We start from the raw sequence: 27594 nt of genomic DNA, 5'->3' as shown, positions 1-27594 counted from the left end.
TGGTCCGTCGCGGTTCCTCACGGCGCTGGCGCAGAGATGGCGGAGGCAGTGGAGCGCACAGACGAGCTGGTCCGCGAGTACTTGCTCTTCCGCGGCTTCACGCACACGCTGCGGCAGCTGGACGCCGAGATCAAGGCGGACAAGGAGAAGGGGTTCCGGGTGAGGGGCCGGCGGGTGCGGCGCGGGCAGAGGCGGCCCCGAGGGAGCCCGGAGCTGGCTCTCCCCCAGCACTGCCTTCCGGGGCGGGAGCGGCGCTGTCACCGCGCCAGGGGGACCGTCGACATCAGCGCGTGCGACAGTCGCTTGACAGATGCGGAACTGAGGCCCTGAGAGAGGACGTGACTTGCCTGAAGTTACCCAGCGAGTTAGGAGCATCGCCGAGGCTGGAGCTCAGGTGCCCTGACTCCTGGTCCGGGGCTCCCTTCTCCACCCCCAGCCTCTCAGCAGGTGCTGGCCAGTCATTGGTCAGGATGGCGATGAGGTTTTAGGAGCTAACGTGGGGTAGATGTTTGGGGTTTTGGCAGCAGAAGTATTCTGAAGTTGGCTTCCAGTGGCATTGGGAACAAAGGGGTCTGCAGCCCAACATGTTAGCTGGGTTCAAGTATCTGTTTGAAACGGCTTTATCAGTGACTCATTGGCAGTTTTGCTCCACTATTGAGGAAGACCTTGTGCATTTGAAAACATACTTCCCCTGCTCAGACATGATTTTCTGTTGAGAAGTTCTTGGAATTTATATGTGTGTGATTTGTGTGTATATTTGCTGGCTTCAGTTGGTGTTGGCAGGTGAATTGAGAGAGGCAGTGAGCTAGCAGCAAGAACACTGGAGGGGAGTTAGGAGACCTGAGTTCTTGTCTTGCCGAAGTTAGTGGCTACTTGGTGGTGGCAAAAGAAATCATTTCAGCTGTCCGAGCCTCAGTGTTCCTGATCTATAAAATGGGTGTGTTGGAATGGTATCAATATTCAAAAGCCTTTCCTTCTTGTGTACTCTGGTATGATTGCTCCTCACAAGGAGGTGACTCCTTTGGCTGACACTCTGAGCAACTGCCGGGACTTTGGTAGTGCTTTGAGGACTTGAAGGAGACAGTATATCTCACCATGAGCCTTGGAATCCTGGAATGGAGGAGTTAGGAGGAGGGGCGTGGAGATTGTCTCACTCTGTCTTTTTTTGCTTAGGAACTGAGACCAGAGAGTTGAAGTGACATTGCCAAGGTGGCTGAGTAAGTCAGAGGCAGATCCAGGCCCTGGACCCAGATCTCCTCCTTCCTGGGCCAGGGTGCTTTGACACCTGCAATTTCCAATGCTTGGTAGAGGGTCAAAACACATACTTACATCAGGAAAAAACCTAAAAGCTATTACATCACTGTGTTTTGAAAGTTTTATAGATTGCTAACTTAAAGAAAAAAAAATTTAACATCCAGAAGCCACAGCAAGAGGAAAAAGCTGTATTAACTCTGGAACGAGGAGAGAATTCCCTTCCGTCCTTCAATGCCTTCTCCATCTCATCTTTCTCTCATCAGGTGGACAAGATTGTGGACCAGCTGCAGCAGTTAATGCAGGTGTATGACTTGGCTGCCCTTCGGGATTATTGGAACTACCTGGAACGTCGGCTCTTCAGCCGTTTGGAGGATATGTATAGACCCACCATCAACAAGCTGAAAACCAGCCTGTTCCGCTTTTATCTCGTCTACACAATCCAGGTGCTTTTGGTTTAGGGATTTCTTGCTGGAGAGAGTTCTTTGATCCAGAGATAGATTTTCTTTTAACGCCTAGGGACAGCTGTCTCTGTTACTCCTGGGAGAGGGTGAAACAGTCACAGTGCAAATTATTTTTGACTGTTTTCCTACTTTTTTTCTCCTCATCTGTAGATGATTGGACTTGTCTTCCTCATTCCTATTTCCCCTCTTGTTTTAAGCACGTAAGCCTGGGTGGAGTTTTGAAGAATATAAGTAGCTGGGTTAAAGTTTGAGTAATAAAGATTATGGCTGACCTGGGGGAGTAAATCACTTAGATTATTTGAAAATCAACTAGGAATTAATTTTTAGGATGGTATTTATCATCAGGACTTTATTTTATTTTACTTATTAATTTTTTGAAGATTTTTTTGATGTGGACCATTTTTAAAGTCTTTATTGAGTTTGTTACAATATTGCTTCTGTTTTATGTTTTGGTTTTTTGGCCCCAAGGCATGTGGGATCTTTGCTCCCTGACCAGGGATGGAACCCGCACCCCCTGCATTGGAAGGCGAAATCTTATCCACTGGACGGCCAGGGAGGTCCCTCAGGACTTTAGTTTAAACCAGCTTCTTTGAAGTTACAAGGAACTTGAGTGTGATGATTCTTTTGATTTTATAGAGTTTATAGATCATGTTTGGCCACTTACCCAGCAGGCCAATATTCAGAGGCTGTCTGCTGTGCGGTGGTGAAGAATCTTACCTCTGGACTTCTGTCTCTTCCCCTTCCTTGCTACCTCCTCTGTGTCTTGGCAGACAAACAGAAGTGACAAGGCTCAGGAGTTCTTTGCAAAGCAGGCCACGGAGCTCCAGAACCAGGCCGAGTGGAAGGATTGGTTTGTCCTGCCCTTCCTGCCATCCCCAGACACCAACCCCATCTTTGCTACCTACTTTTCTCGCCAGTGGGCCGATACCTTCATCGTGTCCCTGCACAACTTCCTGAGCGTCCTGTTTCAGTGCATGCATATCCTCTCAGCTGCTCGGGGCTGGGGGCCCAGGCTACTCTTAATGCAATCGTTTCTTCTACAAAATGCCCGAGGATCACTGTCATGTGTCACGTGAGGGGGCTGGACAGATTGTGGTTATTTTGATCAGTAGGCCGGAGATCGTAGGTCGGGAATTGTAATCATTATTACAGTTGTTCAGCAGCTCTGCTGCTGAATAGTGGACATGTGTGGGTGGGGACTGTACTAGCAGTGGGGAGATAGGAGCCCTCAAATAGGGCCTCTCTCAGCAAAGGCAGGGGTCAGTGCAGAGCTGCTTTGCAGCGAAACCAGCCAACCCCGGGAGCACCCTTTGTGCATGCCCTGTGCCCCCCAGGATTCACCTGTCTTTGCTGGGATTAGGTAGCAGGTGAGAACACTTCTAGGGCTGGAACTTCCTCCCTGTGTCAGTGCCTGGGTCACTGTCTTTATAATGACCTTAGGATCCCTTGACTTGTCAGAGGACAGAGCAGCTTTAAGAATATAGGTGGATATTTAAGAGAGAGAGGATGTGAATAATTTGCAGCCGACCGTATTTACCATTTTGTCGTGGAAAGCCCAGGACATCCTCCTCGCTCACTCTTGCTCTCTAGCAGGAATTCCACGGGAGGAGAAGGGAGTCTGGCTTGAATGGGGCTGTCTGGTGAGTCACTGCTAAACTGGACGTGGGGAGGCCCATCCACCATCTCCTTTTGGCTCTGGGAGGAATGTCTTCTGGTGGGGGTAGGAAGGGAGTGTTTCCTTTTGTGCTGTGGTGAGTGTGAATTACGCCCTTGCCAGGTTGGCCTTTTCTCTCCCCCTGCTGCTGCCCTTCATCCCCAGGGCTTTCAAACAAAACTAACAGGGCGCCCAGCCCAGAGGTGGTTACAGCTTGACCCCATGGGCCCTCTAGGGAAGTTTGCTTCCCCGGTACTGAGGCCCTGCCTGCTCTGTGCTCCTCTGGACTGAAGCTGTTTGAGGTGGTCAGGCAAGACTGACACCGTGACCTAGAATGTGGGTGCTCATAGGGTGGCAGTCTGCAGAAAGCTTGCTTCTCAGTCTGAACCTCTGCCAGAGAGGCTCATCCTGTGGAGGGGAAAGGCGAGTGGCCAGCCCTTCTGCCCAGCTGGTGGAGCAGCGGACGGTGTGCCCGCAGAGCCACTGGCTGCTGGGCTGGCTTTTTGCTCCGTGTCACTAAAGCTTAGGCTGGCTGTGAAGCCCGCAGGATACTAGCCCTCTACTGCTGGTATTTGGGAGAAAGCGTCTGATTTGGATTTATGTCCTCTCTGTGGGCTAGCCAGGCGGGTTGTCATGTGTCCGTGAGTCTCTCTGAAGGAAGTCAGGCCAGGCCCGGTGTCAAGGGAGAGACTATTCATGAAGCTGTGAAGAGCCCACAGCACAGAGTTTTTACTCTGTGTCATGTTCAGGGGTGTTGGTGTGGTGTCAAGAGTTTGGGAAGGGCTTTTAATCGTTTTGCAGGCAGGCTTATTCTTTCTTTTTTTTTTGTATTGAATTGTTTTATCTTATTGCAGAGTTTGTGATAGAATATATTTTTTGATTTGAATTTTATTTTTATTTTTTGATTTGAATTATTTTAATCGGCTATTTTTCCCAGCTTTGTTGGAGGATAATTGACAATTAAGAATTGTATATATTTAAGGTATAAAACTTGATGGTTCGGGGTACGTACACATGGTGACATAATCACCCCAGTCAAGTTGATTAAGAGGCAGGTTTATTCTTTAACTTGGTGCACCGGTTCCCGTGATCCTGAACTTCGATGCAGAGTGCCAGCGGACCAACCAGGTTCAGGAAGAAAATGAAGTTCTGCGCCAGAAGGTTTGTTGCGAACAATGCTTGCTCCTTGGGAAGTACTTCTGCTTTTCATGTGTAAAATTAGGTCGTAGCCACGGAGGGCTGATTTCAGTAGAGGAAAGCACTGATCTCAGATGAAAGTGAGTCACCAGAAAGGCAGTATTGGGGATTTGGGGGCCATGTGACAAGTCTTTGAAAACCAGAGGTGAGGTTCATGTTGTAAGTCACGTAGTGCGAACAACACAGTAACAGGAGTGAACTTTTAAGAGGAAAAAGACTCTAGGCATTGATGTCACCTTACATCTAACCTGCTTTCATACGTCTGCTTCCCGCCCCTAGTCCTTTTCCACCTGTCCCCACATCTGTATTGTTTACAGCCCAGAAATGATTTAATTGTTCTCAGCTAAGCTAAACTAGGTTTCTCTAGTTTGGTAAAATGATAGCTCCAGGGGACCCACATTTGCCTTTACATTTTGCCTGAGGGGCATTTCTCTAACCTTGAGATTGACACATCTTCAGAAAAGGGAGGATTTTTTAGAAAAAGGAAGGTTACAAGCTGTTTAGGTTTGGGGGTTTAAGATTCTTGGGTTTGGGTGTGTGTGTATAATTTTCTTTCAGGCAAAAGGTCAAAATTGCTGACCTTCATTTAAAATTTCTTTTTTCCATTTGAGTTCCAAAGTCTGATTTTGTAGATTCCAAAGAGCAAAGCAGGATTGGGTGGAACTATTTTTCTCACTGAATTCAGGAAGAAGCGAGTCAAATGATAAGAAGAAAAAAAAAAAAAGTGGGTTTTTTATATCTAACGGTTTTTAGTTTTCTCACCTCCCTGTAGTCAAGTACCAGCAGCCTCACCCATTTTTCCAGTCAGCAGAGAGTGAGAGAGGCACTCCGAGGTTGAGGGCGAGCGGCCTTTGAGCCAGTGTGGTTGGGTTTTGGATGTGACGTGAGTCTAATCTTCCTCAGGGGAGGGAAGGCTGGGTGAGATCCCCATCTTACTCGTCCCACCTCTACGCAGCTGTTTGCACTGCAAGCTGAAATCCACCGACTGAAGAAAGAGGAGCAACAGCCAGAAGAGGAAGAGGCCTTAGTCCAGCACAGACTGCCTTCTTATGTCTCCAACATGGACCGCCTGGGGGACTCGGAACTGTGAGTGTGTGCTGCGCCCACTCCGCGCCTCTGTCCCCTGTGCTCTCCCCTCCTCCCGGCGATGACGTGGAATTGCCAGGAGCCTCCCCGGTGCTCACTGTTCTTGTCTGAGCTTTCTGAGTAAGGTCCCCTGGTCCTCTAGTTGTCCCCTACCTCCCAGCCTCTAGGCCTGCTCTTCCAGGGGCCTGCACATCCAGACGTGTGCAGCCTGGGTTAATAATCATAGCCGCTTTCGTGAAGCCCTGGGAAGTTTCTGTGCCCTGAAAGGAGCGCCTCTTGGATGACACGATTGCCAACCACAGGTTGGATACATTTCTCCGTAGAAGCATGCTCTTGTCTCAGGGTTTGGAAAGGTAGGCAGGTTGGAAGAGAGGTATTTGAGCAACCTTAAAAAACAGCTAGTTACAGCCGAACACCCAGGCAATGAGAATAATAGCAGTTGAAGAGACGTAGGCACCACAGGTCACAGAATTAGCGATTGGTGAGTCAGGATGCAAACCCAGGCAGTCAGATTCCAAACCTGCATGTGGCCAAGTACTGCAGCAGATGAAACTGCTCTAGTTTCTGAGCTAGCGCCCTCCGATGGAAATAAAGTGCAAGCCAAAAATCTAACTTAAAAATTTTTAGTAGCTATGTTAAAAAAAGGAAAAACAAGCTAATTTTAATGATATATTTTAATGATATATTTTATTTAGCCCAACTTTCCCAAAATATTGTATTCATAAACAAAGTATTCATGAGATATTTAACACTCTTTTTCATGCTCAGTCTTGAATCCCAGTGTGGATTTTACGCCTCCAGCACAATCTCCATCTGGACTGAAGACGTTTCAGGTGCTCAGTGCCACATGTGACCAGTGGCTGTTAGCGCTGCTCTGAGCTTTACCACGGCCCTCAAAGGAGAGCCGCAGCCTTCACCATCGTGCCAGTTAGGCTGCTGGCTCCCTTCGTACGAGAACAGCACCAAGCATCACGCCGCCTTAAGGCCCAGGCGTGCGAACCTGGCCAAGGCCCTGGTCACTGGCAGCGTCCATAGCCTGGGAGGTCTGTGCTCTGGGTTCTCCCAGGTTCCCCCTCCAGCGCTGTGACCTTGTGCTGTGTCTGCTTGTCCAGAGCCATGGTGTGCAGCCAGAGGAACGCTTCCCTCTCCCAGTCGCCTCGCGTGGGCTTCCTGTCCTCGCTGCTGCCTCAGAGTAAGAAGAGCCCCTCAAGGTTGTTGCCTGCCCAGGCCCCCCCTCAGGCTCAGAGCTCGGCCAAGAAGGAGTCCTTTGGCGGCCAGGTTAGTGCAAGTCCTGCCTTTCTAACTCTCGCCAGGAGGCCTCCGACATCCCACTCGTCAGGTGGAGACTTGTCCACCCTCCCTTAGGACCTGCAGGTGGAGGGTGGATGGTGACAAGAGGAAGTATGCTCTGAAGGGCCCCTTCCCGTTTCTCGTAAATGTCCTCTAACTCATGAGCGCTTATGACTGTGATTTGTTGACTCAAGTGTGAATTCAAGCAATTCTGGACTTTTAGATTTTTGGTGATATAAAGTAGCATGTCGATAAAGACTAAATTAAAGTTACTTCTAAATCCAGTGTAGTATTTCTTTTACAAGTTGTTATTTCCTGATTCTACAAAGCAGTTTTGCTATTTTTCACTTTTATAGAAGCTTGCAAGAGAATTTCTTCTATGCCAGCATATGTCCAAAATTGAGGAGTTTTCCGAGCAGAGATGGTCAGAATTCATTGCTTTCAGAAGTGCTGGCCAGAGTGAAACTTCAACAGACCCATAGTTATGCCTTATTGCTCGGGTAGGGACCATTTCCCTTTTAATATATTTTTATTAGTCGCAGATACAGTAAGTTGTCATCATCTCTGCCTTCCTCTCCTGCCACCCTTGGCTTGAGGACAGGTGCAAGTGATGCAGCAGCGTGGGGCCGCCTGGGGAGAAAGGGTTCCGCCCCGAGGCTGCCATCGGGTCGTCGGGGCTTTTAGCACAGCACCTGGGTTTAGTACTGTTGTTGAAGTGCAGACATTGAGCAGGACACCAGGGAAGAAAGAGCATGGGCTTTGGAGTCAGGCAACTGTACCTTGTTTATCATCCTTGCTCAGATTGCTTAAACGCATCCCACTTCACTTGGGATGATGAGAACAGCATTCACTCCCTAGGGGTAGAGTTATTTGAGCTGATATGAGAGCCCTTGGTATATGCAGTGCCTGGCAGGTTATAAGCACGTGATACATTTTAGTTGTAGTTGTTGTAGCTGGGAAGGTATTGGCCTCCTGGGTACCTAAGTCAGTTCTGAGACCTAAAGTGGCAGCAATGCAAAATGACTGCAACCTTAGCATGGGGGGGGGTGGGTCTGGGGCATCAAAAATCAGTCATGGTTATTCTACGACTGTTTTTTTCAAGTTCAAACCTTAAAATTAGAACTGCAGTTTTGTAGAATATGGTTGAGTAAGTTTTACGGTTTGCTTTGCAAATCGCTTTCACTGTGCAAGATTTTATAAGTGTAATAGATGACGTATGGAATGCTACGTCCCTTAAAATGTGCATGAAATGATGAAATTCAATTTCATTAACTTAAAAGAAAATATGGAGACGGGGTCTTTGGGCTTAAGCCTGTGGCCTTATGTTTACGTGTTCAGGTGCTAAGGTGTCCTATGGTGAGGGTGAAATGGGATTGGAAATTTTTTGTATGGCTCTTGTTCAGGAGACAAAGGTAAGAATGTGTAATTTGCAGAAAACATGCCTTCCTTTACCTCTGAAATATATTCAAACAAAGCTTGGATCACCGTGTGGCATGTTAACAGAGCAGAGGCAGCCTTTCCATTCCCTGAATGGAGTTGATAAATGTCTGCAATCTGAAAAATCCAGTGGTTGGGTCACTTGTTTGTTTACTGATATATTTGACTCAGCAGTGATGTTTCAGTTCTAAAGATAACTAGTATATTTGGGGTTCAAGAAAAATCACAGAATTTTAGAGTTGGAGAAAGCTTAAAGGTCACCTGCCCCACCCTCCTATTGAGAGAGGGCACGTCCTGTGACTGATTGCCTCCTGTGCTGGGGAGGTCACTGCTTGTACATGTGGGATGTTTGCCTGTTTGAAAGTTGTTAGTTGAAACCTCTATGATTTTTACTCACTGATCTTAGCTTTGCCTTCGAGCTATGAGAATAAGGCTTCTGGTTAGGACAACCCTTCCTGTCCTTTCCAGACTAAGTACTATGTTCATTCCTTCCTTTCTGCCCAACTGTTTACCCATGTGGCATGATTTCTAGACCCCTCACCATTCTGGTTCTCTTCTTCTAGGGGGGACATTCTAAGTTTTAAATTCCTCTCTACAATCGATGGCCAAATTTGAGTTTACAACTCAAGATGCTCTCTTACCAATACCAAATGCAGTTAGCTGTATGATCACTTCCTGTGATTTTAATGCTATACTGCTTTTAACGCAATAGAAAATGACATTGGTTTTTTAATCAGCCACGTGGCTTCGTTAGTGCATATTAAGCTCGTAGTCTTTTCCTCACTACTGCCATGCCAGAGCGCCTTCTTTCTTTTTTACTCTTAATAAGCAAAACAACATGAGTTGTGTTATTAAATTAGCAATACAGGGACTTCTCTGGTGGCGCAGTGGTTGAGAATCCGCCTGCCAATGCAGGGGACACGGGTTCGAGCCCTGGTCCGGGAAGATCCCACATGCCACGGAGCAGCCACACCCGTACACCACAACTACTGAGCCTGCGCTCTAGAGCTTTCGAGCCACAGCTACTGAGCCTGCGTGCCACAACTGCTGAAGCCTGCACTCCGCAACGAGAGAAGCCACTGCAATGAGAAGCACATGCACCGCAACAAAGAGTAGCCCCCGCCCACCGCAACTAAAGAAAGCCTGCGCGCAGCAACGAAGACCCAACACAGCCAAAAATAAATAAATAAAAAATAAATTTGGGCTTCCCTGGTGGCGCAGTGGTTGAGAGTCCACCTGCCGATGTAGGGGACATGGGTTCGTGCCCCGGTCCGGGAAGATCCCACATGCCGCGGAGCGGCTGGGCCCGTGAGCCATGGCCGCTGAGCCTGCGCATCCAGAGCCTGTGCTCCGCAGCGGGAGAGGCCACAACAGTGAGACGCCCACATACCGCAAAAAAAAAAAAAAAAAAATTAAAAAAAAATTTATAAAAAAACATTAGCAATACATAAAATGAGAGGCTTTCCTATTTTAAATATTATTTATACATAGCATTGTAAGTTTCAATCACATCAGCATTTTACCCACTTGTGATCAGTCATTGTAACTGTTGTTGTTGTCACTGAAAAGTTCATAAAATTATAGATGTAGAGTTATGGCGACACACTCTCTGTGCTTTCACTATGAATCCGGAGGCAAAATTTTAGAAACACATGGAAGTAGCTGTAAAACCACAATTCCTAAGCTCTTCTGGGATCTCTGTGACAGAAGCCCCTGTGGGCATCTCCTCAGCAGCCTCCCCCACTGCCGTTCTACCCCATCCTCCTCTCCAGTTATAATTCCACTCCTTCCATAACTACTCAGTCCGTTTGGGACTGTGAGGGGGAATTGTGGTTATTACAGAGATAACCTCTAATCGGCTGTAATGCAAAGAAAGCAAAGCGACCACAGACTTCTGTGTTTGTAACTCTTATTAGTATCAAACTACCTCATAGCTCCCGTGACATCAGCAGTAAGAATGCTGCCCTTGGGGCTGTTTCCATGGATCTTAGCAGGATGGGGAAAAGGGAGCCCTCTTCCCCGTCTTTCATTCTGTAATCTCTGTGTTACTAGGGCCTGTCTTCTGGGTGTCTTTATTTTGCTTCAGGTGAGCCTAAATTACTGGAACTTGTTCTCTGTTCCATTTGGACGACTGCCTGGTAAGCTCTATTCAGGCCACCAAAAATGAATTTAGATCCTTCCCTAGAGTGAGAAGCAAGAAGGTCAAATGATAAAACATAGGTTAAGATACCTCTCCTGAACTGTAGGAGACAGGTAGATTATGGTAGAATATGACAATATAATTTGGACTGTTGGAATGTTATCTGAATCCAGTAGTTAAGATTTTTATGAGGTTTGCTCTTCAAACAAAATAAAACTTTCAATTACCAGTTGTATCACAGTGAACACTTACTTAAGTTATATGCATGTGTAGCTAGACACAAGTTTACCTTAACTTATTTAGGTGTTTGGTGGATGGCTGCATTCATCAGATTTTAGCGTGCTATTTTTTGTTGAAGTTTACCCTTCTTTCGTAAATAACTTAGATATAGTTTAAGGAGAAGCTCTCTCTAAGCAGGATCTGATAGGTCACACTTAGGTCTATAGCTCTTTTGGTATAAACTACCCTATCATTATAAAGACAGTTCTTCTTAATTTATTGCAGTGCCTTATGTTAATGCCTGTGTGAATTTTCATTTCGGAGTACCGTCCAGCCCCCAACCTAATGATAAACTGGACAACTTCCTTGCCATCTTGACTTGACAGGGTAGCATTGCTTTTGTTCTTCTTAATGTTGTAATGTATTTGCTGGGGAAGGGTTACAAGTGGCTAGAGAAATTTGTGTCAGCTAGAGAAATTTGAAGTCTATCCTAAGCCTCTCTGTTCCATCAGTTTGGGCCAATTGAATTGAGCACCCTTAAAACCACGTGTTGGAAGAGGAAAAAACACCACTTATCAGGTGTAGCAGGTGAGTAAGGAAAGACAGGTGTGCCACCAAGTGCCTGTGCCTGCTCTGCAGCCTTCCCAGCCTTTGGTTCCAAGGTGGGATACCCGTGTGGTCTGTGTACATTCTTTGGGAATGCATGCAATATTAAATGGGTTCTTTTCCTTCTCACATATCCAGTTTAAAGATCTCTTGGTCAGGCTGATAAATCTGTCAAACCTGAATCATAGTTGTGCCAGGCTGTTCGAGACTTCCTTGCTTGCCAGGATCCCACTATTTCGGAAAACAGCCGTCAACCCTGGAAACTCCTCCTCCTCTCAGCACTATTTTTATAGCTAACTGTGGAGTTCCCATAGCCACCTTTGAAGTCCAGAAAACATGGCCTCTGCTGTCAGTTCTTCCTTTGTCTTGTCTATCAAAATGTTAGAGCTTTTGGAGACGTGTTTTGGAATTCTTCATTTCTAATTTTATTTGAGTCCTCTTTTTTTCTTGGTAAATCAAGCTAAAGTTTTGTCTATTTTGTTTAACTTTCAGAAAACCAGCCCTTAGTTTCATTGATCATTTCTATTGACTTTTTAGTCTATTTCATTGTTTTCCACTCTGATCATTGTTATTTCCTTCCTTCTACTAACTTTGGGCTTCATGTATTCTTTTCCTAGTTCCTTGAGGTGTAAAGTTAGGTTGTTTACTTGAGGTCTTTCTTCTTAATGTAGGTGTTATTACAAACTTCCCTTTTAGAAGTGCTTTTGCAAAAGTTTTGGTATATTGTGTTTCCATTCTTACTTGTCTCAAGATATTTTTTGATTTCTCTTTTGATTTCTTCTTTGACCAATTGGTTGTTCAGGAGCATGTTGTTCAGTCTCCACATATTTAAGAATTTTTTAGTTTTCTTCTTGTAATTGATTTCTAGTTTCATCCATTGTGATGCTTGCTATGATTTCAGTCTCCTTAAATTTATTAGGACTTGTTTTGTGGCCTAACATATGATCTATCCTGGAGAATGTTCCATGTGTGCTTGAGGATGGAATGTTCTGTAAATGTCTATTAAGTCCATCTGGTCTAAAGTGCAGTTTTAAATCCAGTGTGTCCCTAGTGATTTTCTGTCTGGGTGATCTATCCACTGGTGAAAGTAGGGTATTGAAGTTCTCTACTATTATTTTCTACTGCCTATTTCTCCCTTCAGGTCAGTTAATATTTGCTTTATATATTGAGGTGCTCTGATGTCAGGTACATAAATATTTACAAATGTTATATCTTTTTTTTTTTTTTTTTGCGGTATGCGGGCCTCTCACTGTTGTGCCTCTCCCGTTGTGGAGCACAGGCTCTGGATGCGCAGGCTCAGCGGCCATGGCTCACAGGCCCAGCCGCTCCATGGCACGTGGGATCTTTCCGGACCGGGGCATGAACCCGTGTCCCCTGCATCAGCAGGTGGACCCTCAACCACTGCGCCACCAGGGAAGCCCGACAAATGTTATATCCTTTTGTTGGAGTGACCCCTTTATCATTATGTAATGGCCTTCTTTGTCTCTTATTACAGTCTTTGGCATAAAGTCTATTTTGTCTGATATAAGTATAGCCTCCCCTGTGGAATTCTTTAGTCTGAGCAGTTTGCCCTCTGGATCAGTAGATATAGGGAGGAATTAATAGATTTGTGTAATGAAGGTTGGCATCCTTGGATCTCCTCCTAGGGAGTCAACCACCCCCGATCCCACTACCCACCCCGGGACCGTGTGAGGGACCATGGTTACCTCAGGACCACCTCTTACTTTTGGGAAGGTAACAGGAGTCATCTTCCACTTTCTAAAACTGTGGGACCTATTCAGTGTTTCATGGACCATGGGATACTTCTTAAGAATGGCTGGAAGCACTGAGAGAAGGGCCTTACCTTGGTTGTTATTTTGCTCCAGGATTATGACATTTCTTCTTATCTTTTCTCTTCAGTGTCACTTTCTTCCATGTGCTCCCATCATGGTTTTTCTTTCTTCAGGTTTCTCAGAGTTTGGGGCCACTGTCAGATCTGGATGTAAATTCCGGTTCTGTCAAGTTCTCCCTGTGTTAAACGAGTAACTTAACCTCTCTAAACCTCTGCTCCCCATGTTAAAATGATGCCTCATCTTTAAGGGAGTGTTTGTAAGGTTCTTAGCATGGCACCTTACATATGGTAAATGCTCAATGAGTAGTATATATTGATGTTATTATTGTTGTTGGTTTTCTTCTTAGGTTTTTTAAAAAAAATCTTAACTAAGATCTTTACTTTTCCCAAAATAAGTCAGAATTCAGAGAATCAAATACTCTTTCTAGAGAAAACATCTGTTACAAGCACAAGTAGATACCAATGGAGGTCGCCTCGTCAGAAAACCAAAAATAACCAATCCTGTGTAGGTCAGCCACAGTTAGGCTCCAGGTAAACTAATAGCCTTTAAAATTTCCTTTCTTAACTGTTCACATGACTCCGGGGTCCCAAGGAACATACGTTAATCATTTTAAGTTGTTTAGTGTTCACATAAAAAATAACCAGTAGAAGAACTAGAAGCCCACAAATAGACTTTGGTTCAGTTTATTCTCTTTACTTAGGTCTTGTGTACAAATGATTTGTGAGGAGGTTGGTCTCAAACCATAGCGGCTGTTTGCATCTTATCCCTTTGCTAAGAGTGTAAAAAAAAAAAAAAAAAAAAAAGATGTGTGTTGGGGGGGTAGGAGTGTGACCATCACAACTTGTGGGAATAAGGGTGGAATAAAAGGAACCAGCCAGATAATTTGGAAAGGTGATGAGGTGGCAGCTCCTTTTTAAAAAGCTCTAGATTAGGAATCTTCAGTCTCTATAGGAGTGGGAATTACTGAGTTCATTTGCTGTAACCTTGGTTGACTTTATCTCACTTGCTATGAAAAGGAGCCAGAAGATGCCAGTTTCTCTCTTGTCCAATTTATCTTGCTCAAAAGGCCTTGAGTTTCCAACAATTTCTATTAAGACTTTCTGGTTGCCTAGTAATCATTTCCAAATACCTCAATATTTGTTAACATTGGCTGGTTTAGTCATGCACTTGGCCCAAAACAAGAGGGTGCTGTGTTCCTTTTTCCCTCCAGAGGGGTGATTTTATTTTGTATAATTTTTTTTGCTGTATTGCCCAAACATATAATTGCTTGTAAATCTTTGTAACACCCAGCGTAGGGCCTGATCTGCCTCATAATTGTCACTTAGTAAGTGCTAAGCTAAATAAAGTTAACAGTTGCAGTTAGATCAAGGGGATATATATGTATTACCTCCAGGTGATAGGTGTGGCAGGTGGAGAAGTGCTAGGGACCTGTCCTCTTAGGATGGGGGAGTGGGGAACAGAAAGGAGGAGGTCCAGCCTGCTTATGTTTTGCCCTTGACTTTGCTCATGGGCTGACATAGTAACATTTTAACTACCTCTCAGCATGGCCAGGGAGGAACCTTACCCAGGAGTAAGAGGAGAGTCCACTCCTTGGCCCCTGCTCCCTTCCTGGCCCAGGTGTCATGGCCTGGGCCCAGGTAGGAAGAGACTTTTCACAGCCTGGTGTCTCGTCCTCCAGAGCACCAAGGGTAGGGAGCCAGCATGTGCACCCAAGGACGGGAAGAGCCTCTTCAGCGGGCTGGCCACTGGGGAGTCCAGCTGGTCACAGCACCGCCAGCGGCGCCTGCAGGACCATGGCAAGGAACGGAAGGAGCTCTTCTCCATGACTCTGCAGGTATGGCTTGGCCTTGGCGTCTCACGACCGCCTGCAGGGACACCACGTGGCCACATGGTGGAGGGCCATGGAAAATGGGGGGGGCCTTGTAGGGCCTGCTCTTACCTCTCTTGATTTCTTCTGCTGTGTAGAGTGTGGTTTTGCCTAACTGGGTTTAATTGCTTGCACTTTGATTGTTTTGTTCCAAAACCACCTGGCTCTCCAGTGATCCCTCTTCCCGATGGAGTGTTTCCCTAAACAGGGGCCATAAAATGCTGGCCTCTGAAAAGGTTCCCAGAAGGTGAGCTCTGTGAATAATTGGTTTTGGACCCCTTGCATGCTCTGTCCTTCCCTTAGGTTAACTGTGCGTGTTAGCATGTCACGGGCGCTCAGAGTCGGTGGGAGAGAGACCTGTTTCCCTTGGTTTAACCCAGCATCTCCCAGACTTGCTCAATCACAGGATCACTTTCTCCTGCACTCCCTGCTGGAGCCGCTGCCCTGAGAGCCACGTGTCCACGCAGCGTCGTGCTGCGGCCCAGGGCCCTTGCCGCGCGAGCTCAGGGACTCCTCTCACTAGTGGATGTGGGTTGGGGTCTGCTCTTCCTGGTGGTATAAGCTGCTTCTGTTTCGGTCAAATACTCTGGATTGAAGGCAAAAGGGATTTACTGCCTAAGTCACCTTGTTGACCATTTATCTCCTAATTGAGGCTACTTGCCTGTTTTAAAGGCATTTTTTGGCGTTAGCAGCCCTGTGCTGGTTCTGGTTCGATAGCGTAGACCCTTACGGCTCGGATCTCAAATCCTTCTGTGCTGTAGGATTAGAGGCGCACCCGAGCTCAGCCACTCCCGTAAGTTACCTCTCTGAGCTTGGAGGTCTCTGTTTCTCTGTTTATTCTATTCTACTTTATTCTATTCTATTCTATTCCATTCTATTCCATTCTATCCCATCCCATCCCATCCCATCCCATCCCACCCCACCCCATCCCATTCCATCCCATCCCATTCCATTCCATTCCATTCCATTTCATTCCGTTTTTGCTGTAGAACTGCTCTTTCTGGGACCCCAAGGAGTGCTTAGAGGAGCCTCAGGAACCATGCGGGTGGTAGAGAGTGCCCTGGCTGGTGCCCCCTGGCCTGGGTTACGTCTGGGTGAGCAGATAGTAATCGTGATGGCCAACACTTGCTGTCCCAGGGAGGCAGAGACGGGCGGCTGCCGCCCTCCCGGGTGGCAGGGTGTGTGGGGTGCCATTTGGTGCCCCGCCTGGCTCTGGCTCTGCTGCTGTGCTCAGGCCTATCTCTGTGCCTGGCCCGTCGCCCCAGTCTCTCAGTACCCCTCTCCCAGGAGGAGGTGCTGGCTGACATGGCAGCGCACTGGCAAGGGGCCATGCTTGCCTCTGGCTGACCCGGCTTCACATCAGCATCCTACCCCGGGCCAGCTCTTGATCTTAGGCAAGTTATTTAACTTCTGCTTTCAGTCTTACTTTCCAGAGCTGTAAAGTGGGGTTAATAGTAGGATCAGAAATGTTTGGGTGGAGCATTAAATGAGGCAATCGATCATACTCACGTAGTGCCTGGAATGCAGTAGGCACTCACTCACTCACTGATTCTTGTTATCATTGGCCTGGTCTGTCAAGGTGGTGCGTGTCCCGAGTCTCGTCAGCTGTGACCGGGAGCCTGTGGCCCACACTCCCTCCACAGGGCCTGTGAGAGGAGCAGGGCCTCTAGGAAGGGGCCGCCAGCAGAGCAGGCTCTTGTAGTTCAGAGCTCATTCTTTTAGACCCTGAGACCACCAGGATCCTCCCCCGAGGGCTGTGGCCTGCGTCCCAGACATCTCGCAGTGTGTCCCCAGACGTGGGGAATGGCTGGGCCCGGTGCAGACCCCTCACAGCTGACTTGTGCCCCCTTTGCTTGGTGCAGTGTGCAGAGAAGAAGCCCGAAGCTGGTGGCCCGGAGGCAGAGCCCTGCCCGGAGCTCCACGTGGAGGTGCTGGAGACCCTGGCGCGGGCTCCTGCCGCAGGCCCTGAGGGTGGGGGGGTCCGGCCTGAGCAGCCGTTCATCGTGCTGGGGCAGGAGGAGTATGCAGAGCACCACTCCTCCATCATGCACTGCAGGTGGGTGTCGGGCCGGCCGGCCGGGGCCAGGGCCCTCTGGGGGAAAGGCTGATGGCGTGGGGTTTGGGCTCCCCGGGAAGCCTCGGTTTTCAGGCTGTGCGTGTGAAGGTGTGGCAAGCAGGATGATGAGAGGTAACAGAGATGTGGAGGGTGGGATGGCCCGGAGGGACCGTGGTCACCCCTGAACTGTCAGAGGAGGGCTGGACAGCTGCCAGTGGGGTCCTGCCGAGAGCTGCCGTTGGCTGGGTCAGCCTCTTCGCTCCTGATCCTGGGGTGTAACGCCCAGAGGGTAGGTGATCCCTTGCTCTGATGGACGTGATGGGCTCTGGAGCCGTGATGCCGGAGGCTCTCCGTCTCTAGAGACCACACGCGTGCCGAGGGCGGGGCTCAGCACATAATATTGAATAAATGCTTCGTAAGTAGTTCTCAGACAGATGAACGAATGAAGATTTCTAGAAGTAGTTCACGCCCGTCCTTGGAGTGTGGGCATTTGACTCTCAGCAGGAGAGTCAGAAAAGCAATCCTCTGGGTGCGCTGAAGAGGACGGCGGACTAAGGCAAGGGTGCTAACAGCGTCCCCCTTTCTCTCATCTTAGAGTGGACTGCTCGGGGAGGAGGGTCGCCAGCTTAGACGTAGATGGGGTCATCAAAGTGTGGTCCTTCAACCCCATCATGCAGACCAAGGCATCCTCCATTTCCAAGTCGCCACTGCTCTCTTTAGAGTGGGCCACCAAACGGGACAGGCTGGTGAGTGGTCTTACTTGTTGCTGGACCTGTGGTCTAAGTGAAGAACTCTCTAGGGCTCTCCCCAGTGGCTCCAGCACCACAGGCCTGGTGGGGGTCTCCAAGATGACCCCCTCCCTTCTCTCTCTTACTGGGAAGGCAGGGACCACACATCCAGGACTGTCCCAGCAGGCTCCTATCTGGAGGTTACTGGATTAACAGGAATTGGAATTAGGCTGCAGTGGGACCCTGTCCGATGGCAGAGGCCTTCTTCCTGCGTGGGGTGGTCTGGCTTGCTTTTCGTCTTCCTGCAGAGAGACCGGCTCCCTGCCTGTTCTCCCCCACCAGTTCCTGCCATCCCTGCACATTTCTGACAGCGCACCACGAGCGTTCTCAGCTGCGCCCCCTCCTGCTGAGACCCCTCCCTGGCCAGGCCGGAGGGGGTGTGTCCTATCCTGGGGTTTCCACAGTGGTGTTAGCATATTTGACATAGCATTTGTAGTTAAGGAGATAAAGTTGATTGATAGTGGTTTTTTTTTTTTTTTTCACCGTATTCCATTTTGGAGGGGATCATACTCAGCAGCCCAAGGAGCAGACCTTGTTTTTTTATTTTTTATTTTTTTATTTTTATTATTATTATTTTTTGTGGTACGTGGGCCTCTCACTGCTGTGGCCTCTCCCGTTGCGGAGCACAGGCTCCGGACGCGCAGGCTCAGCGGCCATGGCTCACGGGCCCAGCCGCTCCGCGGCATGTGGGATCTTCCCAGACCGGGGCATGAACCCGCGTCCCCTGCATCGGCAGATGGACTCTCAACCACTGCGCCACCAGGGAAGCCCAGACCTTGTTTTTAAATAATTTTTGACAACTGCAGGAATTATCCTTATGGCACTAGGATCTCGGGGCTCTCCCTGTACGAGTGTCAGTTTGCTAGGTGAATGCTGAGGCCATATTCCAGGGAATATTCCTGGGGGACACCCTCAGATCTGCTTCTGTTGCTTTCTTCTGGTGGTCCTCGTTATTGTCTTTGAAGTTTTCACCAAATAAATCACAAGGATAGCCTCTGTTTTTTTCTGGAGGCCTTTGTAGGCCCAGAGCCAGAGCTGTCCCCAGGATACACAAATGGGGCTGTTACCCAGCCCAGTGACCAGCTGGGGCCGCTGCCCAGGGAAGTGGTGGTGGATCCGGAGCCAGAGGGCAGGACTGGGACAGCTGGGATTTAAACTGGAAGGGGGGGGGGTGGGCAGAGGGTCTCATTTCCAGCTCTACCTGAGGTAGCAATAGAGCTTCTATTCCACACATTCCTTTTGGGGTTTTGCTTCTGTTCAAGGTCACCTGTGACGTCTTTAAGTTTTAAATGAGGTTCTTTGTAGCCGGGTTTTTCCCCTGAACTAGCTGGAGAAGTGGAGGCAGGCCTCACCCCACAGCCTGGCCCACTGCACAGGGGTGGGCCTGGCTCCCCAGTGGGCCTCCCTGAGCGGGCCTGACCCAGAGCTGTCCTTTGCATCTCCCGCCCTTTCTCCTTCCAGCTCCTGCTGGGCAGTGGTGTGGGGACGGTGCGCCTCTATGACACGGAAGCCAAGAAGAACCTCTGTGAAATCAGCATCAACGATGATATGCCCAGGTGCGCTGGAGGCCGCTCCCTCAACTGCTGTGCTCGGCGGGCCGGCCTTGGCCGAGCCCCCGAGCCCCGCTCCTCCTCCCTCTGTGGACAGGCGGAGCACTGACCCGGCCCCACGTGTGTTGCAGGATTCTGTCTCTCGCGTGTAGCCCCAGCGGGGCCTCTTTCGTCTGTTCAGCTGCAGCTCCGAGCCTTGCTGCCCAGGTGGACTTGTCCGCACCAGACATCGGCAGCAAGGGCACTAACCAGGTTCCTGGCAAGCTGCTGCTGTGGGACACGAAAACCATGAAGCAGCAGGTGCGGGCCTGCCCCGTGGTCTCCCTGGGGTTGGTCACACTCCCGGGCAGGCACACAGCCTGTGCTGCCCTCTGTTTCTGAGGTCTCTTCCCTCTTTGCTTTGGGCTCGTCAAGATTTTGATTTGTGAGGAGGTTTCAACATTTAAGTGTTGAAAAATAGTAATACTCCAGTGGGGCAGATTGCCAGCAACTGAAGTCGTTCAGCATCATGCCACAAATTTAGGATTCACACACAGCCTCTTATCGGGCCCTTTTGGCTTATTTAAAATCTTTTAATTTAATTTCTTTTAATATTTAAAGTTTTTTTTTTTTTTTTTTTTTTTTGCGGTACGCGGGCCTCTGACTGTTGTGGCCTCTCCCGTTGCGGAGCACAGGCTCCGGACGCGCAGGCTCAGCGGCCATGGCTCACGGGCCCAGCCGCTCCGCGGCATGTGGGATCTTCCCGGATCGGGGCACGAACCCGTGTCCCCTGCATCGGCAGGCAGACTCTCAACCACTGCGCCACCAGGGAAGCCCCAAGTTTTTTTTTCTTTTATTGGAGCAGTTTAGGCTCACAGTAGAATTGAGAGGAAGTTTCAGAGATCCCCCATAGACCCCCTGCCCACACACGCACAGCCTCTCCTGCTGTCAGCATCCCCCACCAGAGGGGCACATTTGTTATAGCTGATGCACCTACACTGACCATCATAATCACCCAAAGTCCATGGTTATGTCAGGGTTCAGTCTTAGTGGTGTACGTGCTAAGGGTTGGGACAGATGTGTAATGACACGTAGCCACCATCACAGTGTCACAGAGGGTATTTCCACTGCCCTGAAATCGCCCTGTGCTCCATGTAGTCTCCGCTGCCCCCAGCCCCTGGCAGCCGTGGATCTTTACACTGTCTCCATAGTTTTGCTTTTTCCAGAATATATGGTTGGAGTCAGACAGCCTTTTCACATTGGCCTCTTTCACTTACTATTAAGCATTCAAGTGGTTTATTTTTCAGGACACAACTAGAGTCCCCTTCTGACTGCCTCTTAACTTACAACTGCATAAAAATTGCAGCAGCAGCTAGAAGCAGTGAGGACACATGCGTATTCTTAAGAAATGACAGTTTTGAGAAAGCTTGCTCACGGGGCCTGTGACTCACCTTCCCCAGCAGCAGAGGATGCCTTCCCACCCAGAACAGTAGCAGATGCTTACAGCTATGACCCTGAATCCCGAGAGCTTCAGTGCTTTTTACACTCACCTGTTTAAAAGGCAGTGGTGTTTCTTGGGAGAATCAGTTGCGGTCAGGCCCTTACCTGCAGCAGCGTGTTTCCTGCTGGTACCGGACACTTGAAGTGTCCCTGTCTTGTTGGTGGCTGGGTCCCGAGTGTTCCGTTTGTGCCTCTCTGCGCCTTCCTGTTCCCAGTTGGAAGCCTCGCAGGTCTCTCCAGCCAGTCAGGGCCACCCTGCCACGTCAGTTCTTGCTCTCTAGCTCCCTCGTCCTGGCAGATGCGTCCCACTGAGAAACCAGGTGTCTTTCTGGAGCCAGCCTTCTCCCTCACCCTGAAGTCAGTCCAGGAGCAGACATTGTCAGTTCCACCTCCAAAACCTGTTTCCAGTCTGAACACTCCTCTCCATTTCGGGGACATGCCCACTAGCACCCCTCAGCTGGACAGCTGCTGGACAGCGCCCCCCATGGCGCCCGCCTGCCACACTGCGCCTGGGGGATGGGCAGACACGGAGGCAGGTCCTGCCCCTTCCCGCTCCTCTGGGTTTCCCATCCACACCCCCTGGAATGTGCCTGGCCTGGCCCTCCCTGCTGCTCCAGCCTCCTGGTGCCTCCTGTCCTCCTCATCCTGCAGCCACACGCCCTCTCTGCATGCTGTCCCCTCTCGAGAGTGTTCCTACCCCACTCCATCCGGCTGACATCTGTCCTCCAGCATCTTGTAGATGCTCCCCTTTATACCCACCCAGTCTGGTTAGGTCCTTTTTAATCTTGTTAGTTTGTGCTAAGAACTTGTCATGATTTGTAATTTTATGTTCACTTGTTATTTTTCAACTTTTCGTTAAATATTGAATACATAGAAGAGAATATTGAAATCATAGGTGTATGGAATAATGAGAAGAACCGTGAAATGAGCACCTACCTACCATCACGGTTTAAAAGTGGGACATTACCGACACTTTTTATGCCCTGGTGTGCCCTTCCTCAATCTTGGTCTCCTTCCCCCTTTCAAACAGAACCTGTCTTGAAATTTGGTTTATCACCGTACATTTTAAAATTTAGTTTGTCCTTTTTCTAGCTCCAGTTCTCCCTGGATCCGGAGCCCATTGCCATCAACTGCACAGCCTTCAATCACAATGGGAACCTGTTGGTCACGGGGGCAGCTGATGGTGTCATTCGGCTGTTCGGTAGGCAAGCGTGCTCGCGGCCATCCTGGTCCCCTCCTCAAATGCCCCAGGGAAGAGAGTTGGATTTTTGCCAGCTGGACTAGAGGCTATTGCAAAACCCCAGTTCAAGATGCTTGTAATAGAACTTAACTTTGGTCAGAGTCTGCTGTTTTCAGGACCCCCTAATTACCTTGCACGTGGTCCGTGTCCGTGGACACGGGGAGGCGGCGTGGAGCTTAGCAGTCCTCCAGTCCTGAGCTTTTGGATCTGAGTCCTCGTGGCCCGAGTGAGATCCAAGAGGATACGAGAGAGTAATGCCGTCCTGTCCTCTTGGTGTGACCACCTCATTGTCCCCGTGAGAGCAGTAGAACAGTGTGCGTCAGAGTCATTGGCGTGCTGTTTAAAGCTCCTCTCGCCAGGCCTGTTCCAGGAGACCAGAGTCAGAGGGTCTGGGAAGGCCCTGGGGACTGTATCTTTAACCGATCTCCAGGGCTCCCTGGTGGGAAGTTACAGCGCCCTCCCAGGAAGGACTTTCATGTCCTCCTAGACTTACGGGCTCCCCAGATGAGCTCAGGCTCCACCCAGGGATTTCTGAACCTGACTTTTGATGCAGTGAAAGAAGCTTCCGTTTAAGATTGGTTAGCAGAAGACTAGGCACAGTGGAGGAGACAACTGGTAAAATGAAGCACCCAGTGCCCACTCTTCACCGGGGGTCAGCTCTGTGACTCCTGTCGGTCTGGGAGGCCCTCTGCCACCCATGGGGCAGAGGGAGGGTGGGAGGTACCTCCTGCTGTGGGCAGATGTCTCCCCAGGGCCTGGGCGGGAATCCTAGTGGCGTCTCATTGCCTCAGATATGCAGCAGCATGAGTGCGCTATGAGCTGGAAGGCCCACTGCGGGGAGGTCTGCTCTGTGGAGTTCAGCTATGATGAGAACACCGTGTACAGCATTGGCGAGGACGGGAAGGTAGGTGGGAATGGGATTTGGGTCAGGAAGCTCCCTTCCTCTGGCTTAGGCATCTGAGATTCTAGAGAGCACCAGAATAGCATGACGGGCTGGGTTCCAATCCCGACTGTACTTCTTACTATCTCTGTGACCTTGGGCCTCTGCCTCAGTTTTGTCATCTGTAAAACAGATGAAAATAGTAACCAGTCTCACAGGGTCTTTGTGAGGTTTAAATGAGTTCAGTGGGAGTTGACTGTTCTTATGAAAGGGGAAGACCTACATCCTTCCTCCTGGTTGTAGCAAAAAGGACTCATCTCACTGACCCACCTGACTCGGTGGGCTCCCAGGGGTGCAAGGATGTACTTCAGTGAGCTTGGTCATCGGGTGGTCACAGCATGGATATGTAGGGCTTGCCAGGGCTGGGGGCTGCAGACAGTTTCGCCCAAACAGAGTCAAGAAATGTAAAAAGGAAGCTGGGGAAAAAAGTAAAAATCAGTGCCCCCGTTAGATTCTCCCTGGAAAGATTCATTAGGATCCTTGGAAAGGGAGCTGGGGCAGGCAGAGCGGGGAGAAAAACGAGCTTTTCACGTGTGCCCTCCTGTACCTTTTGGATTGTATACCATCCACTTGTATTATCCAGTGAAGACAGTAATTACAAAATGAATTCTTCTTTTGAAAACTATGAGAGGGGATTTTTAAATCAAAGCCCTACTTCCTATTTATTTGAGTAGGATTCTCGGTTAAGCGGTGGCCACACCCAGGTAGCCTGTCCCTTGGGTGGGCTAAAGGGCTGTTTGCACTACAAAACGTGAAGCTCAGCTTATCCCTCATTGCTCATGTTGCATTGATTGCACTGCTGAGAAACTGGAAGTGTATTTGGAACTTGTCCTATTTTTAAGAAAAATCTAGCTGGGTTCTAACCCTGATAGTAATATTAATAATGACAACAACAACAACAGTAATAATAACAATCACTGGAGCGTTGCCCTTGCTTGAGAGATGGGAATCCAGGCGAAGGCTGTTGCCTGCCTCTTCCCTTTCCTGGAGTCAGGCCAGAGAGAAAGTTCAGGCTTTGACATGAAGTGGCTGACTCTTTCTAGATTTTCTTCTCTTAAGAAAATGCTTAAATTGTGTTGGGAAGAGTCGGGACTGGGTGGTCATCTCACTACCTTTCCCGGGGCCTGTGGACCCACCTCCTCTTTCCTGGGGCCTGTCCTCTCTCCTCCCCCCGGACCTGGGCTCTGTTGCCGGCCCACTGAGAGTGCCGAGCTTGTGCTTTGCGGTTGCAGTTCATCCAGTGGAACATCCACAAGAGCGGCCTGAAGGTGTCCGAGTACGGCCTCCCCACTGATGCCACGGGCCCCTTCGTGCTGTCGGGTTACAGCGGCTACAAGCAGGTCCAGGTCCCCCGGGGCCGACTCTTCGCTTTTGACTCGGAGGGGAATTACATGCTGACGTGCTCTGCCACAGGGGGCGTCATCTACAAGGTACCTGGCGGGTGGTGGCAGGGAGGTTCCTCCTCGGAGGTCTGGGCCCGGCTGAGTTCGAGCCTCTGTCCCTGTCTCTGTCCCAATCTCTGTCCCTCCCCGATGGCCGTGGAGAAGCCTTTGACCCGGGATGGACAGCGCCTGGGCCTCCCGGCTGCAGGCCAGCTCGAGGGAGCAGGCGGGAGTGGGCATGAGTGTGGCATGTCCATCCTCTCTGCTCGCCCGTCACTGTCCTTGGACGAGACTCTGTCCCTTTTCTGCCTCCCTCCTTGGGAATAATACCAACTATAGAAACCTCAAGAGCTAGGGAGAAGGGCTGTAGGTTGGTTTGGGGGGACATACCCCAAACAGGAGGGTGCCTAGGTGGTCTGTTCCAGGTACTCTAATCTGGTGTAGGTTTATTGTTTATGGGAGGTCCTGTGGGTCAAGGACGTTATAATCCATGGCTGGGACAGAAATCCGGGGGGTGTGATTTGTCACACGGGATGTAAGCTGTCCACTCAGTTTATCTGCTTATTTTAATTCTCATGTCACAGCCTCTCTGGTTCATGTACTTTTTTTTGGATGTATGATTGAATGAAATTATAAACCTCTCCTATTTTACTAGCACTACCAAATAGACTAGGGATGAGGATTTGTGTCGTGGCCTAAGCACATGGTCTGGTTCCGCGTTGCCACGTGGATTCAGTTCTGAGCCTCGGTGTTAGCTCTCTGCCTGGCGGTGTTTCGTCTGCAGGTAGAGTCATGGAGTGGGATGCTCTTTCTCTGGGGCTCCCCGAGCTCGCCTCGCATGGCTCACAGCCGGCGGGCAGCCGGTGCTCTGGACGGCAGCTGCCTGCGGGCGTGTCCTTGGCCCTGGGCAGTGCACACAGGAGACGGAGAGTGTGGCCCCGCCCTGCTGGGGCTCACGCTCAAGTTAGAGCGAGCACCAACAGTGACCACAGTACAGAGCTGAGGGCCCCCAGGGGAGGAAGCCGGGTGGGGGCCGAGTCCTCAGGGAGGACTGGGCAGGGGGGCTGTCTGTGGATTTGAGGCCTTTGGAGGAGGAGGGGTTGGGAGGATGTGGAGGAAGGTGGGCTTTGGGGCTCCACAGGGCAGAGGGGAGCAAGGGCAAACGGTGGGGCGAGGGGGAAGGGGGCTGCTGAAGTGGCAAGTAACGAGGCTTCTGGACTGTTGACCTTGAGTGTGGCACCAGGAGGCCTGGGTTTACTGTCGCCCAGGCTCCTGTTTTCCGCAGATGGTGATGATTTGGGTGGCTCTTGACCGCTCCTTAAAAATTAGTTCCACACTTTATTTTTACTTATTTATTTAAATATATACATTTAAAAATCTTTTAAAAGTTTTATTGAGGTACAGTTGGCAAAAATTGTATATATTTAAGGGGTACAGTGTGATGGTTTCATATAAAGCCCCATAATTTCTTGTAATTGCTCTCGGGAGGTATTGTAAAACGTTTTCTGTTCACAAGCCTCATTTTATTTTATTATTTAGATTTAGTTGAGTTTCAGGTGGGCTCTCCTTTGCTCTCTGTATGATTGTGTGTGTATGTGTGTATATTATTTTATTTTTGATCGTGCAGGCTTTATCATTTGTCCTGATCAGTTCATATGGTTTGCAGTCAGACTTTCTCTATAACCAATTAACGGGTTGAAAGATTTTCCTCTGTCATTTAAAAAATGTCAAAAATGGGGTCTAATTACTTAAGGAATATAATGACCTTCAGGTCCCATTTTTACAATCTATAAATAATTCATGATTGTTAAAGATGTTTTCTCCGTGAAGGCTGAATACTTCCTCTTTCTTGCTCATGGATGTTACATGTAGCTGGATTGACAGTCTGCTCCTGGTTTCCCTTCCTTATTACCTTCTGACCCCTCACACCTGTGCACATGAGTCCCGGACAGCAGGTGCTGGCGGCACAGAGGAGAGCCGTGTTTGTGCCCTGACCCAGGGCCTCCGGTGCCAGCACTGCTCTCTGGGTGTGTGCCGGCCGCACGGCAGGGAATCACCAAGACCCTGCCCTCCTGCCCTCCTGCCCTCCTGCCCTCCTGCCCTCCTGCCGCTGGTGTTCCCTGGGGGAAGCAAATGTAAAACAGAGAGGCAGATACATGATATGAAGCTGGGAGCGGCAGATGGTGCTGGAAGAGAACACCAGGCACAAGCAGGAGACATGGCTCACAGCAGGTTAAAGGTGGCAGGGAAAATTGTGTCTTTCAGAGCATATTAGGGACTTATTTCCTACTTCAGCTGAAGGAGTAACTGTAGTCGGGAAAGTGAAGATATTTCCTGGTCCAAGCAACGAACCTGAGACTTTCTGGAAAGGGGGACCTGTGTGCCTGGGCATGTTCTCAGCTTGGGGTGGCAGCCCCCAGGCTCGAGGCAGCTTGGCCACCGAAAGTGGATAAAGTGGATGTGTTTGTGAGCAGTGCCTGATGATGCAACCTCATCTCTCCTGTCCCCTTGCAGCTGGGCGGGGAGGAGAAGGTTCTGGAGAGCTGTTTGAGCCTGGGTGGCCACCGCGCCCCTGTGGTCACCGTGGACTGGAGCACAGCTGTGGACTGCGGGACCTGCCTCACTGCCTCCATGGACGGCAAGATCAAGCTGACCACCCTCCTGGCCCATAAAGTCTGATGGGGCCCGCCCCAAGGGCCACCCACGGCAACAGTATTATCCTGGGAGGCAGGCAGAGATGGCTCAGGAAGACAGGGCGCTCCCCTTCCGGCTCCCTGCCAGGGTGGGGAGTCTTCAGGGAGAGACTGCCCAGGGGGCTCGGGCACTGTCCAGCCGCCTGACGAGAACAGGAGCCACGTAGAACTGTGGCACGTGTTCCCCAGACATCGGCACGCTGGCCTCTGCCAGGAGCGGGCTCCAGACGGTGGGAGGAAAGCTCAGGAAGCAGGAGAAACATTGTGGTGGCTGCTCTGTTGGCCTAGAAGAGATTGAAAGTATTTTGTATATATTCGCTCAGTTTTCTTTTTTTAAAAAAGAATGTTATTGTGGTCACCTGGTGTCTCTTTTTGGAACGTACGCGTGCAGCAGAGCATCTCCCTTCACCCTTTGCCCTGGCG

General features: G+C 49.5%; 1 protein-coding gene across 3 annotated transcripts; it reads left to right on the top strand.

Moving 5' to 3' along the window:
- On the top strand, positions 1 to 27529 carry WDR91 (WD repeat domain 91). Of its 3 annotated transcripts, none has more exons than XM_079931413.1 (15): positions 1 to 159; positions 1518 to 1697; positions 2486 to 2693; positions 4448 to 4530; positions 5522 to 5652; positions 6765 to 6930; positions 14855 to 15010; positions 16906 to 16971; positions 17777 to 17845; positions 19349 to 19443; positions 19569 to 19737; positions 22009 to 22117; positions 22948 to 23060; positions 24329 to 24526; positions 26993 to 27529. In XM_079931413.1, the coding sequence occupies exons 1-15, from the start codon at positions 37 to 39 to the stop codon at positions 27155 to 27157; spliced, it is 2031 nt and encodes a 676-aa protein (XP_079787539.1). In that variant the 5' UTR covers positions 1 to 36; the 3' UTR covers positions 27158 to 27529. The 3 variants fall into 3 exon arrangements, with proteins under 3 accessions (XP_079787539.1, XP_079787537.1, XP_079787538.1); XM_079931411.1 differs by having other exon boundaries at positions 16906 to 17099; positions 17695 to 17845; XM_079931412.1 differs by lacking the exon at positions 1 to 159 and adding an exon at positions 249 to 394 and having other exon boundaries at positions 16906 to 17099; positions 17695 to 17845.
- The last annotated feature ends 65 nt before the right edge of the window (positions 27530 to 27594 follow it).

Source organism: Stenella coeruleoalba (genome assembly GCF_951394435.1).
Source record: "Stenella coeruleoalba genome assembly, chromosome: 9".
Classification (NCBI taxonomy): domain Eukaryota; kingdom Metazoa; phylum Chordata; class Mammalia; order Artiodactyla; family Delphinidae; genus Stenella; species Stenella coeruleoalba.
This window is presented reverse-complemented; position numbering and strand designations above follow the sequence as displayed.

Bases quoted from the DNA above. Each gene is read 5' to 3' on its own strand.
- WDR91 (XM_079931411.1), top strand. From the start codon at position 37: ATGGCGGAGGCAGTGGAGCGCACAGACGAGCTGGTCCGCGAGTACTTG. The intron at 5,653-6,764 runs GTGAGTGTGTGC...CTGCTTGTCCAG, and splicing joins CGCCTGGGGGACTCGGAACT to AGCCATGGTGTGCAGCCAGA. The intron at 17,846-19,348 runs GTGAGTGGTCTT...TTCTCCTTCCAG, and splicing joins CCACCAAACGGGACAGGCTG to CTCCTGCTGGGCAGTGGTGT.